General features: G+C 50.3%; 5 protein-coding genes across 5 annotated transcripts; 2 read left to right on the top strand and 3 right to left on the bottom strand.

The window, feature by feature from the left end:
• Window positions 1-2,225: 2,225 nt before the first annotated feature.
• On the top strand, window positions 2,226-3,247 carry ASPZODRAFT_148618 (hypothetical protein; the record flags this gene model as incomplete). Its single annotated transcript, XM_022725399.1, has 6 exons — window positions 2,226-2,230; window positions 2,423-2,789; window positions 2,874-2,921; window positions 2,971-3,003; window positions 3,074-3,157; window positions 3,206-3,247. 6 exons carry the CDS (start codon window positions 2,226-2,228, stop codon window positions 3,245-3,247), a joined length of 579 nt encoding a protein of 192 aa, XP_022585823.1.
• Window positions 3,248-4,384: 1,137 nt separating this feature from the next.
• On the top strand, window positions 4,385-6,230 carry ASPZODRAFT_57139 (hypothetical protein; the record flags this gene model as incomplete). Its single annotated transcript, XM_022728663.1, has 5 exons — window positions 4,385-4,828; window positions 4,911-5,068; window positions 5,155-5,202; window positions 5,267-6,086; window positions 6,147-6,230. The coding sequence occupies 5 exons, from the start codon at window positions 4,385-4,387 to the stop codon at window positions 6,228-6,230; spliced, it is 1,554 nt and encodes a 517-aa protein (XP_022585822.1).
• Window positions 6,231-6,275: 45 nt separating this feature from the next.
• ASPZODRAFT_357809 (hypothetical protein) lies at window positions 6,276-6,963 on the bottom strand. The gene is made up of 5 exons (XM_022728271.1): window positions 6,962-6,963; window positions 6,776-6,914; window positions 6,567-6,696; window positions 6,462-6,500; window positions 6,276-6,410 (listed from the first exon to the last, which is right to left on the bottom strand). Exons 2-4 carry the CDS (start codon window positions 6,878-6,880, stop codon window positions 6,466-6,468), a joined length of 270 nt encoding a protein of 89 aa, XP_022585821.1. The 5' UTR covers window positions 6,881-6,914; window positions 6,962-6,963; the 3' UTR covers window positions 6,276-6,410; window positions 6,462-6,465.
• On the bottom strand, window positions 6,694-8,221 carry ASPZODRAFT_127371 (hypothetical protein). Its single transcript, XM_022721729.1, has 6 exons — window positions 8,075-8,221; window positions 7,857-7,907; window positions 7,495-7,653; window positions 7,318-7,418; window positions 7,160-7,250; window positions 6,694-7,083 (listed from the first exon to the last, which is right to left on the bottom strand). The coding sequence occupies exons 1-6, from the start codon at window positions 8,163-8,165 to the stop codon at window positions 6,995-6,997; spliced, it is 582 nt and encodes a 193-aa protein (XP_022585820.1). The 5' UTR covers window positions 8,166-8,221; the 3' UTR covers window positions 6,694-6,994.
• Window positions 8,222-8,783: 562 nt separating this feature from the next.
• ASPZODRAFT_148615 (hypothetical protein) lies at window positions 8,784-9,848 on the bottom strand (the record flags this gene model as incomplete). Its single annotated transcript, XM_022725398.1, has 2 exons — window positions 8,784-8,903; window positions 8,964-9,848. 2 exons carry the CDS (start codon window positions 9,846-9,848, stop codon window positions 8,784-8,786), a joined length of 1,005 nt encoding a protein of 334 aa, XP_022585819.1.
• Window positions 9,849-13,664: the final 3,816 nt, after the last annotated feature.

Genomic DNA, 13,664 nt, shown 5'->3' with positions numbered 1-13,664 from the left:
GGTTAGAAGAGAGTATGAAGAGAAGCTGTTGTGTTGACAAGGCTTTAGGCTACCGCCATGGACGCAGAGTGGATCTCAGCCCTTGGTATCGAGTGTAGACCCCCTGTTGCTTTGACAGGATAAAGCAGACGTCTTCAAGATATTTTCTTTCAATGATAGAAGCGTCTTCCTAGTCATCAAATAGAACGAGAAACGTGGCTGGGGTATTGAAAGGTCCAGCTGCGTAAGCCGAGAGCCTCCTGGATCCATTATCTCGATAACGACAGTCATGTGATGTCACTCTTTTCCAGAACGAGTCACTTAAAATCACTAAATACGACTTGAGTGAAGTGCGAGGAAATAAATTATTTATTTCACAGTGTTGGGTATATTTTGGGAAGAGTAGCTAGTATATATACAGATTTTCTAGCTTAAACTGCATATAGGAAACGTGTTGGTCTACAAACGGACTCGGAATTATATACTTCGGCATTCCTCCGGGCTGTTTATTATAATTAACTACAGTAGCTGTATGTCCTTCTTTTGATCCTATACTTTCCTCTCAGCCTATAATTTATCTTGTTTAATTATCCTGCTAGTCATAAAGCATTCAAGGAACACAAAATGCAGTCATTTAATAGGTAATCCGGACTGTTAAGTGGGATTTATCAGAAAACTTCCAGTACCTAGTAGACAGAAGGGCCGCTCTCTGCAGCTAGCAAGGATATACGGTTGGATCTCGGCAATCTTGAACCAGTGCTTGAAATGGGAGTGCGAATTTACCTCGGACGAGGCAATATGAGTGGCCAGAGTCTCGCCAGCCTTTTCATTTCATGGAAAACCACACCCTGGCCATGTTTGCATGCGCAGGTCGGAACCGAAGGAGCGCGACAGTATGGCCAGACCGTAGGGCGATCCTAATAGGCAGATCCCCAGTCCCCATTTCTCATGTTTACTATAAGCCAAGTGATGTACAGAGGAGGGCTTGACGATGATGCGATTTTGGTGACGTTATACTCATATCGGCGGGGTAATAAAAGCTAGTAATAATGTCAGGAATAAAGTAGTAGCAGCAGAACTGAACAATACTCACCCATCACCGATTGAATCCCCATGGGTCCATCCATGTTTGAAACCGGACCCTGAGAGGATTCGATATATATATGCAGTATACGTAGTAGGTACCTCCTGGTAACTACCTTAGTTACGGAGTATACCTAACTACCTGTCAGCCTGATGGGTAAATACGAGCGTCCTGTGGACAGCTTGGAAACCATGAGCTATTGTTATCCCATCACGGTTGTCGCGTAGAATATTCCTAGAAGAGAATAACCACAATAGCAGTATCCACCGGGAAACGACGACGTCGAACACTTCGGAGACAAGATCGTGCGACGAGGGTTGAGGGAGCAACGGCCGAGGTTTTGTGCTGTTGTTTGGTGGTGAGATTGGAGGCGTCGGATAAGCAGGCACAATACGAAAAAGAGCCCTTTTTATCTCTGCGAAAGAGTAAAAACGAAAAGCGACAGGGATCCCGACCTAATCAACCGCGTCTCTGTGGCCAGACGAGGCGCCCAGTACCGAAGCAAGCATGGAAACAATCCGTCCAGACCCGGTTTGTGGTGTTTTCTATTCGGCCCTGTTCCCTGGACACTGGCCGCTTGCTTCCCCGCTCTCAGCCCAGTACAGAAGTCGTCTTTCCCTCGATACACGCACCTCTCTTATCGAGTCCTCTCTGCTTCTGAATCTCAGTCAAAGGCAAGCAGCTTCTGGGAGTGCTCCTGTACGCTAGACGTTGGATCTTCTCTGGCCAGTTTCAAGTCACCCTTCCCCCGCACTGAACGCTGGCTTTCTATGTTCTGTTTACCTCTGCGATAGCAGTCCTTCGAGTACCAGTACATCGCCGTATCTCGCCCACCCCCCAGAAATCAGGTACGCGCTCCATATATTATATATATATATATATATAAATATATATAATATAGATATACAAGTACCTAGAGGTCGAGGTTCCTCCGAATTCACATCTCGTCTTTTTCATCCCTGTGATCTCATTTACCTTTCACCCTCCGTGAAGAGGTCCTCCACCCCCCGGTCATCAGTTCTAGTGTAACAGGGGAAAGTCATCTTCTTACTCGACCCTGGAGCCCTTTGACAAAGTGTCTCGAGCAGCAGGTTATCAGCAGCGCGGTTCTTGTGCAGATGAATCGGGAGGGACTGGTTGGGGAGCCCACACGTCTTTCACCATGTCGTAAGTACTCCTAGCCGTCCACCAAACACACCGTGGCCCTCTGTATCTTCAAGAAAAGTGTTACCTAATGCGGAGGCACCTTACCCTGATTTAGTCATGTGCTTCTGCCATTCACTTTCGAAACGTGAGGCAACACATAACTTCTTTTTGCTTCCTTGCCACTGACATTCCTCCTTCCCGTTGCTGGACCAGGGCACCTCCAAACTCGAAGCGCATGAAGCCCTCTCTGCCCACTACAGCCGCACCAGCTCATCTCATGGCGCAGCAGCAGTTACGCGCGTTTCCAGGAGCCGTTCCGTTCGACGGGCTTGCGATGCCTCCAAATCAGATGTCAGTTCCAAATCCACGGAAACGCCGGGCCTCGCCGCCGCCTGGAGTACCTTCGACAATGGTCATGCCCATGGGTACAGCGGCTGAAGTGATGGGCGGCGTGACGATGGCCATCCCAGAGCCGGCGCCCAAGAAAAAGTCCAGGACCAACACCCCGTGGACTGCAGAGGAGGAACAGAGATTGAAGACCATGCGGGATACTGGACTCAGCTGGAGTGAGATAGCAAAGGTTCGTGGAGTAAACCATACATATATATATATATATATATACATCACCCTGTTGTGTTATCAGATGCTTACCGCCCCAATATAGACCTTCCCTGCCAGAACCGAAGGGAGCGTGAAGAAACATTGGTATAAGGTGAGTCAAAGCTAGAGACATATAGACCAGTACTGACAGAGGGCCACAGGATATGCACTACGCCGAGTTTGCAGAGGACGAGGTAAGATGAACGCTTGCAGCGGCTTTATATCGAGGCGATGTCTCAACCTGTTACTGAGAAGTTCGGGCAGTCTACCGCATTGCGCGAGGCAATCAAAGAATATGAGGCCAACAAGTGGAAAATCATCGGGCAGAAAGTTGGCAAGCCTGCAAAAGTAAGAATGGCCGATTCTCTATTTCCATGATGCTGACAGCTTCCCAAGGCATGCGAGCAGTATGCAAGGGAACATTTCAAAAATGTTTGAGAGAGCACAAGGAAGAGCCTTGACGATTCATGAGCCTGATGCACGTTATGACACTTTTTCTTTCCTTTCTTCTTTCTGAGACCGTTTTCAGCCACTGGATGGAGTTGGGAGTGGTTTCGCCTGGTCGTTCTCCCAAGGTCTCACCCTGTTCTATTTATTTATTCTCTATTTCTTATTTCCTATCTGCCTTGGCCTCCTATGGACCTTATGTGATTTGACCGTGGACTTCTGGCACAGCAGGCCGAACAATCGAGTGATCAATTTCTCTCTCTCCCTCTCCCTGACCTTGTATTCCAGTAGTCGGCGTATCAACAGACCAGTGCACGATCTCTTCTTCTTCCTCTTCTTCACTTCAAGTCGCTCTCTCAGCTTATCTCGGGAAAATATGGGGCGACGGGAAGAGCGCACGGGCTAGAGTCGATCGAACATCTTCCCCGCGGTCAAGGATGCAGGGAAGAAAGAAACTTTCCTTCTTCTTACCCGACATTGGCTACGATTTTCTTCGGCCGCGAATTTTTCCTGAGACATCGTCAGGCGACCAAAAAACTTGCAAAAATCAAACTGGGCAACTGGTCTGTTTGAAAGGTCTGTGTTCTACGAAAGTCTTGCCCATCGCTTTTGTCGAGGGGCAGGAAACGCCTCTTCCGGATCTTGACTCATTGATAAGAAGAAGCTGACAAGACTGTACCCGCTAGCCAGATCGGATATTATCCTGCCTGTATTTCTCTCTCCCACGCGTTATCCTGTCGAGGACCACTATGAAGACAAGTAGTTTGGTTTTGTCAAGAGATCAAGGCTATCTAGGTACTATCGCGCCTTGCATGAAGACCGGTGTTCGGCAGTCGCTGCGCCCCGCCACCAGCAACAGGCACCTAGCTGGTGGTACAAAAGGGACAGACAGGACGCATATGTATGGTTAGATGTCTATCCCTTGGGCCAGTCAGGTTGCTTGAGTGTGTTTGGAGGGGGGTGCGTTCGCTGCGGCTGCTGTTCTGAGATCATACGGTTGAACTTGATCTGGATAATTCCAGCGAAAGAATTCATGCGTGGTTTTCTTTTTTCCTCCCCCTCTCTTAGTCATTTCTTGCAATTTCCAACTTTGCTTGGTATCGAAGTCGCTGACTCCTCTGCTACAGAATGTCGTTAGAAAACGAAATCTCTACCCTAGAGGTGGATGACCCCTCCCCCGCTCACCACAAGGAACAACCGGTCGTTCTCACTCACGATGACGAGTTCCCCTCCAGTGGAGGGCGTAGCCGTCCCGCTACCTCTCGCCTCGGTTCCTACATCAAAGTCTTCGAGCAGCAGCTTGTTGAGTATAACCTGGAGGCCAGAGGGATTGAGCGGGTGAGCGAGAGGGAGAGGATGACCCTCACATGGGTCGCGTACCTGCAGTCGTTCCTGCTCTGGGTCTCGATCAATCTGGCCGCGAACAATCTTACTCTTGGCATGCTCGGTCCTGTCGTCTACGGATTGAGCTTCCTGGACTCTTCGCTGTGCGCGGTGTGCGGTTGCGTGGTAGGCTCCATGGTTGCTTCGTGGATGGCCACCTGGGGTCCCGTGTCCGGTGTCCGAACTATGGTATGAGACTACTTCAGCTGCTTCAGCTGATTCCTTTTATGCATCTATTTCGTATAGAGCTGATAGACTCACCGTGCAATAGGCTGTTGGGCGCTATTCTATGGGCTGGTGGCCCAGCAAGATCATTGTGCTTCTTAATCTCATTCAAATGCTCGGCTACTGCTTGATTGACTGTGTTGTTGGAGGTCAGATCCTCTCGGCAGTCTCTCCGAGTGGAAGCATGTCCGTTGCTGTCGGTCAGTAAACCTTCTGGTCCTGCCAGCCTTTTTATCAACTTTGTCCATAACACACCCACTCTCAGGGATTGTAATCATCGCCGTTATCAGCTGGGCCGTGGCCACATTTGGTATCCAAATTTTCCATTATTATGAACGGTGAGTGTTCTCGGAACTCTCTTCTTGGTCATGGCTTTTTTTTTTTTACTAAACATGGAAATAGCTTTGCCTTCCTCCCTCAACTGATTGTTGTTTGTATTCTTTTTGGCGTTTCTGCGTCCAAGTTCGATTTGGCGGCCCCATCGCAGGGTGATGCGCGCACACTTGTAGGAAACCGGCTCTCCTTCTTCTCCCTCTGCGTGAGCGCTGCCATCACCTACGCGCCCCTGGCGGCCGATTTCTTCGTCTACTACCCCGAAAACACATCCAAGTCCGCCCTCTTCGGCCTGACCTTCTTTGGTCTTATGGTTTCCTTCACCATGGCCCTTGTCTGTGGAATCGGGCTTGCATCCGGGATCGGCGCTCATGCAGAGTACGCAGCTGCGTATGACCGGGGCGCTGGGGCCCTGATTGTCGAGGGATTCGGGCCCCTGCACGGCTTCGGCAAGTTCTGCTCGGTGGTAGTTGCGCTGGGCTTGATTGCCAACACCATCCCGCCGACGTACTCGTCAAGCGTGGATTTCCAGATTCTCGGCCGCTACGCCGAGTTCATCCCGCGCGTGATCTGGAACACGATCGGCGTGATCATTTACACGGTGTGTGCGCTAGCCGGCCGCGGCAGTCTTTCGGAGATCTTCACCAATTTCCTCGCCCTGATGGGCTACTGGGTGGCCATCTGGTTCGCCATCCTCCTCGAGGAACACTGCTTCTTCCGCCTCCGCAGCGGCTACAACTGGGGCGCATGGAACGATCCGTCCAAGCTGCCCGTCGGCATCGCAGCCTTTGTCGCCTTCCTGGTCGGCTGGGCCGGCGCCATCCTCTGCATGGCCCAGGTGTGGTATATCGGCCCTCTGGCTAGCTTAGTGGGTGACTACGGCGCGGATGTAAGCCTTTTTCTTTCTTTCTCTCTCTCTTTTCTCGTTTCTTTCGACTGACAATTACAGATGGGTAACTACGTCGGTTTCACTTGGGCAGCTCTCGTCTACCCGCCGCTGCGTTACTTGGAACGTCGTCGATTCGGAAGGTAACACAAGTATACACACACACACACACGAGAAATTCATCTTGTAGATACACTTAGGGAAGGGCTGTCGCCCTTCTCCCACTTGCCCTTTACCTGTACATATCATTTTGTATGATGAGGTTTTTAAGGTCATGATGTCCTAAAAACAGCAGGATGATGTATATTCATGACAGTGAATGTATTACTTTACAATGTAAGCGCTGGACGGACGGAATATACCTAGGTATATACAGACTCTGTTAATAAAATGTTAAGACTGCCGACCACCTCGTAACTAGTTACACTTCTCGTCAGGCATCTATCTGAATGATAGTTAGGTAGGTACCTAGGTAGTAGCTACCTTTTACTAAATACGCACTAATGTAAGCAGATTTCATCCCGAGTTTCCCCGGAGGCATGTCATGCCATACGATGAGACCACAACAAACCAACACAGTTACTGCCACAACTTTCATTCGTCTTCGACTATTCTACAAAGGAGACAGGGACTTTAGCGAGTATCGGGGGGTGGGGGGCAAAACAAATACAGCTGCTAACACAAAAATATACCGAGGCAATACAGGAAAAGGGTTCAGGAAAGAGGTCAGGTTGTAAATGAGTAGTAGAAGAAGGAAGCAAAGACGGGGGGGAGGAAGATGAGCTCTCTCCTCCCATCTACTCCTTCTTGGCGGGTGCACTGGACCGTCTTCTGTCGCCTTGTCTGCTTGGAAAGCGTAACCATTTGAGGAGGAGAACAGCTGCGTGCTTCTTGGGGTTCACCTCGAGTATTTACCGGTACCAGTACTCGGGCTTGACGAAGTCGGCAAAGGTCTTGGGCTCCTCGTGAGCGGGGTGGCCGTGGCCGTGACCGTGGTCGTCTAGAAAAGAAAGCTAGATTAGCGAGATGCTCGGTTCACTTCACGCTGAAGCCACAAGGGTTTGGTTAGAACATACGTGCATGGGGGTCCTCCTCGGGGCCGATGTAGTTCAGCTTGACAACGTTGCCGCACTCGCCGCAGCGCTCAATGGGGCGGTCACGAGAGACCTGAGAAAGTGGCGCATTAGAATACCGTAAAAGAGACATCTGAGGTTCAGATGGCGGGATGACTCACAGTCAGCCAGTTAACCTGGTGGGAATCTGCGGGGTAGCCAGTGCAACCGGCGTACTGTTCATCACCGGCACCGTTGACAATGATGGGGTTCTCAATCGTTCCTGCACATCCAAGTTAGCCTTGAAACAACAATAATAGAAAAGCCAAACCGGCACAGTGATATAGCGTAAGGCATACCCTTCCTGGAAGCATCAAGGGGTCTCATGTCGAAGATATCGATGCCCTGCATCTTTCCGATGAGTTCGAGACGCTCGAGACCGGTGGCCTGCTCGAGGTCGCTAGGGATGGTACCGGGCTTACCACCCGGGGGAAGAAGGTCCTTCTCATTCTTGATCTCTGTGGAAAAGAATTGTCAGCATAGAATCACAGATTGCGGTGTTCGGGAAATGACGCATCACAATTCTGACACGGACGAACGGGACGATGCAACAATTGCAACAGCAAAACACATCAAACGCCGTCTCAAAAGTCCCAGAAAATATAACAATCACACGAGAAGAAGACGTAGGGGGAGGGGGAAGGAATCGCTGCACACTAACCCTCGAAAGAGAGGATTTTGCCCTCAGGCGAGGCCTCCCATTTCTTGTTGTCTATTAACGAAAGCAAACGTTAGCTCAAGACCCCATTGAACATTTGTGAGCCCCTCAATCGACAAACAACCACTCCCTGACCAAATTGAGGCCAGTTGAGGAGCCATTGCTGTTGGAGACAGAAGCGAAAAAGCGCGACGTTGGGCAGGATGGGGGGGTTCACGAACTGCGGACGATGGAGGACGAGAAAGGGCGGGCGGCGATGGCTCTAGCCGGGGCGCGCCGGGCAAGGGCGACAGCTGTGCGCTGGAGGAACATTGTCCTTGGTGAAATTATTAGGAGGGGGGAAGGACCAGCTGGTGGTGGTGGACTCGTGGGGGTGAGAACGTTTGGAGAGGAGGGAGGTTTGGAGGTGAGGTGAGTTTGAAGCCGCTCCAGCCCGTGCTTGGCGCTCCCAGCTTTCCCGAGTCGTGCGCTGGCTCTTAGTCAGCAGCGTTGATTGGCTGCGCAGCTGGTACGGCGGACTGCAGGCGCCGTTCTGGGTGCATTGCCTGATCCAGCGCCCAGGCAGGGTTGAGCCCTGTCTCATACGATCCTCGATCACTCCATATTTTCGGAATCCGTACTTGGTCACTACCTACGGTACGGTAGGTACCTGTCAAAAGTGGAGATCTCCAAGTATGTAGTAAGTCAAGGGTGAGATGGATTACAATTAGAATTACTATATACACTGTACAAATATCCAAGCTGATCTGTATCCACAGAGGCAGAAGATTCACCGGGGCCGATCCAACCAAAATCCAAGGCCAAGTCCCAAATATACTAAACCGACAAGAAATCCAAATGGGTTTTTTCCAAAAAGAAAAAGAAGGGGAGGAGAAGAAGAAGAAGAAATAATAAAAAATTGCCGTAAGATAAAAATCAAATTTTTCGTCATCAAAGATCCGCCGCTTTTGCGCGGCAGGCTGCAGGCGTGAATCCGTGGCCAACCTTGGTCGCGATGATACGCCAACGGTCATTTTCATAGTCTTCGATCGCGTGCCGTAGCCGTTCGACCTGATCAACAGTTAGTCAGAGAGAGATAGAGAGAGAGAGAGAGAGAGAGAGAGAACGCACCATTTCGTCCGACCAGACTGTATCTTTCACTTTCAACTTGGTGCAATAGCGGACTTGAAGAGTGCCGCTGGTTCGACCGGGGAAGAAATCAGAAATTTGCCTCCATGTGAGATTTTTATTCTCCTTCAGCTCGACTAGCAGGGCGTCTTCCTCCGCAGTGAACTTGAGCTTCGGTCCCGGTGGCCTGGGAGCGGGCTCGGGCATGCCTGGCTGGCCTACCACGCTTGGCGGACCGGGAACTGCCGGTGGTGACGATGTGTCCGAACCATACTGTTGATCTGGTTGCAATGAAGCCTGGGGAGGGAGGCGATGGTGATGGTGCCGTGGTAGCGTCGCAGAAGATTGCGGGGTCGAGTATCTATGACTCGAGCCAGGGGGCAGGTGTGGAGAGGAATCACCGGGCACCGTAAAAAGAAACTCGGGAGAATGTGTCGCTTCGGGGGACACCTCACTGGCGGGCAGGCCAGACAGCTGTGGTCCAACGGTGGGATCCAACTGACCGGGCTCACCTTCGCTCTCTGCATGAGACCGTTTCCTGCCACGCGGAGCGGAGAAGACCTGCAGAGCAGTGGGCGTATAATGCAGCGGATCTTGAGGCTGCAGCTGCGATGTGAGGAGAACAGACTGCGAATAATCATGAGTCATGGGCTGAGGCGTGCCCGATGACAAGATTGCGGTACCTGCATGCCGCTGATCCGGCGGGGGATGTTGGTCAAAGAGTGATTGATGAGGCGTGTCTGGGGTAAAAGACGGATGAGTATGATCCAAGTCGGTCTGGCTGGCATCAAATATCAACAGGTTTCCCTGTTCTTCCGTCGTGCAATTGGCATGGTGAGAGTAGCTGGGCGTATAGTCTGGATATGGATCCGCCAGGGTCGCGGACATACATCTGGCGCTGCTAGAGCTGTGAAGCCCTGGCAAGCGGCCTATCTGGGGGTTGAAGATCTGGAAAAGGAGCAAGGACCCAAAAAGAGATGATTGGTTTGGGTTTGCGTCTTGGTCAATCCCAGGGAATGGAGAGTTCAATTTAATTTCCCGTTGGACCTCCAGGCCGGCGGTTTTAGCTGACAAGGTACATAGGTTGCGCAGAAAATGTCTGCACAGCCAGGTGACAAGGACCGCGTAGAAAGAGGGTTTTCGTAATAAAAAAAAGAATGAAGGAAAGAAGAAAGAAGCAAAGCAAGAAGAAGAAGAACAAGAACAAAAAACGAGTGACAGAGAAAGGATGAAAATGCCTGCGTAGAATCTATCCAAAGGGCAGCCATGCAGCTACTTTAAGAAGACACCAGGGACAGCATGACAAGGCCAGTTAGACCAGGACGTTCCCCACTTCGGTGGCATAGGTCCACGCAGATGTGGCTAACGTTATTCAATAGATCCAAGAAAGCGGGAAGCGTCATCTCTAGACCGAGGCTTCCAACCTTTCATCGATGCGTCTTCGGACCCGCCGCCGCCGTCTTCTGCCTACACGGAGTAGGGGGAGTTTGTTCAAGGCAGAGGAGGGGTAGAAAGCGACGCTCCAACGAATCAATGTCAAAGACAAGAACGACAGATAGGTATGGAAGTGCATCCAAGAGACCGACTGCGGAAATACGCCTCCACAGCAACCCGAAAGCTGTTCCCCTTTTTTAAAAAAAAAAAAATCTTATTTTTTCGGGGCGCAAGACATTGAAGAAGGAAATGGCTTGAGCCAAGGCACTCCCGCCGGGTCAATAAACTTGATGGCACTCAACGATAGCAGGAGACTCGTCATCCAGCACGAGTCAATTTGCACCAGCAGAAGGGTTCTGGAAAGCATTCGGACAGAGGCTAGGCAGGGTCGAGAGGGCCCGGGCCCAGTTTTGCGCGTTAGCCAGGGTCTATTCCCATTCGACAGAGGCTTGCGAGCAAGATCCCCCTTGTTCCACTCGCACCCACAATCCGCAGGGGCAACGTCAAGCAAGGCCTAACGGGCCGGCAGGGCACAGTAGACGGACAACATCCGCTCCTTATTGGATCTGGATGAACCAGCAAAGCCCGAGGATTCGAGTCTAAGCCTTTTGGTTACTTTCTTTTTCTTTTTGATGACATCCTTGGGGACCTTCCTTTTCACGGCGGCTTCCCTTCTCCCCCCCCGCCCCCTTCTTCTTCTCCTTCTTCAAAGATTCGGCCGTAGCACCATCTTAGATCCGACCGTGACTGACTCAGCGAGTGTTTGATTTTACGGTGCTGGAGGAATCGAGTCTGGTAGTCTGGTAAAGCTGGTGAACCTCAGACGCTGGGCCGTTTTGCTGTCTGTTTCACCATTGTGTTAGCATGCGAGGTGTTCACGAGCAACAGCAGCCACATTTCCGACCAGCAAGCATTCGGTGAAGTAGTAGTCGTACTTGGGAACTCATCACCATAGTCCAGGAAACGCACCGAAAACCGCAGAGGCCACGAGGCTCTTCCTGGGAAGCCAGACACGGCTGGAAGGTACCGTGAGCCGCCTGGGTACGGGCTACGGAGTAGGGAGTTAGGAAGGCTCCTCTTTGTGGAGTGGTCCTAGTAGCTTAATGGTAAGCTTTACTGGGTGAACCCACAGGGGTGGCTAAGCCGAATCGGAAGGCGCTGAGTCAGCACGTATTGCAGACAAGGTACGGAGTACGGAGTAACTACCTAAACTTAGGTGCCTACCAGGTAAGGTAACTACGGGACACTCCGTACTTCCTGGCATCTCCACCAAGAAAATTCTCCGAGCGATCCTCCTTTCCCCCCTTCCCCTCTATCTACGCGTGGTCGGTAGACTTGATGATCCATCACAAAAAGACGCCGGCGAAAGGAGCTGCGTCGCCATGATGGAAAACGTCGCTCCTGAAAGGCACGGACGTCGAAAAAGGAAATGTCTCCGATCCGCAGATACTGGCGTCCTCCGTACAAACCGAGTGCTATTTTTGTGACCCTACCAATCCAATCAGAAACCCCACGATCACGGCTCTATCGTGCTAGTGAGGAGAAACAACTGCAGCTAAGATGTCAGATGGAGGCTGAGTGGTCCCCCTCCTCCAGCGGCATGCAAGCCCCCACTAACTATCGGTATCTTACTATCTGCTAGTCTCCCGATCCCTTCAGACCACCCAAGGTCGCTAGACCGGATAGTTGAGTAGCTGTTAGTCAATAGTTTAGTTGACTAACACTATACTACGGAGCACATATCGCTGGAACCGAAAAGTACGGGAAAATATACGAAGTACGGAGTACCTACGGATCTACGGAGTAACTACTAGGTATGGAGTACTACTACAAATTGCCCTTCCTTTTCCTTGGCTACGGAGTATTATTTTTTTTCTCCCGCTCTGCACAGGCCTACTCCGTACTCCATAACTATCTACTACGGTGTGGTATCTGACAGCCACTTTCCAAGAGCCAAGGCGCCGCTACTACCTAGGTACGTATGCAGTGATGCACTACGGACGAAGTAGTCCTAGAAGGAGGTGGAGAATCGGAGATCCGACACCTTCGGTCCTCTCAAAGTCCTGGCCAGGGTTTCCTTTCCGTCCGCTAGACCATACCACTCCGTCGTATACCATCGGAATATCAGCTGTGGCTTTTCTTTTTATTTATTATTATTATTATTATTATTATTATTATTATTATTAATTTTTCCCTCCTCCTTCTCGACGATGACGATGACGATGACGATGACGATGACGGATGGCGATCAAAAAATTGTTATACTCCGTCGTCTTAAGGCTCTGGCTAAGTGTTACTAAGTGCTACTAGTTAAATCTACCCGCAGGGTTCCGGCCGGCTTAGTCACCCGTTAGTCAGCATGTGCACACAGGAATAGCTTCGGATGGCCTACAAAATCAGAAGTTGATGTGCAAGTTCCCACAGGAAGCAGGCTAAATCACATACGCCACACAGTCTACCAGGTCTTATTTTTTTTTCAATTCTCTCTTTTTCAACTTTGAAGAATAGAATGGGGCTTGCATGTGAGTAGGTCCGGATACCACTTTATCCAACGAGCCTAACGGGTATGCCTCCACATAGGAATCCATAATATACCGTCATATTGGACGTCAAGGCGGTTGGCATTATTAGCGACTATTCCTTTGTTACAGTACTACTACTTGTACACATCCGGATAGCCCCTGGATTAGTGTACGTTACTAATGTGCGTAATACTGGCCTGCTAACTAATAGGTACTACGTACCTAGTACATAGCTGACAGCCTGGGATTGATTAAGCTTATAATATACTCCGTACTCCAGACTCCAGTTTGACAGAGAGAAGGCAAGAGGATGTTGTCGATACAATTGATTTCCCTACTAACAACTAACGTGACTTAGAAGATGGCCACAAATTGTCAACCAAGAGATCTGGCTGGAAAAATAGAGATGAAAGCGCCATAAACACCATGCTATAATATAACGTGTTATAATAATGCCTCTTATAATCTGAACAGCCATATCAGCCTAAAGACGTACAGGACAGGCCTAGAGTCTGTTGCCTCTTCCTCCGTATCTCTTTCGTACTCCTTTCCTTCATCGAGAAAGGAGTACTATCAAAACCTGCCTTCTATACGAAGCAGAGATGGAGTTCCTTTACGTCTACGTCTACGTCTACGTCTGCCTTGAGGATTTCCCAGTCTACAATCCCTGCTCTTACCAGGGCTGTCTCTTCTTCCACAAAATCTCGGCAAAACTATACAACCATCACACCCACTAACTACAAGAATC

The sequence above is a fragment of the Penicilliopsis zonata genome (assembly GCF_001890105.1).
Source record: "Penicilliopsis zonata CBS 506.65 unplaced genomic scaffold ASPZOscaffold_1, whole genome shotgun sequence".
NCBI lineage: Eukaryota > Fungi > Ascomycota > Eurotiomycetes > Eurotiales > Aspergillaceae > Penicilliopsis > Penicilliopsis zonata.
This window is presented reverse-complemented; position numbering and strand designations above follow the sequence as displayed.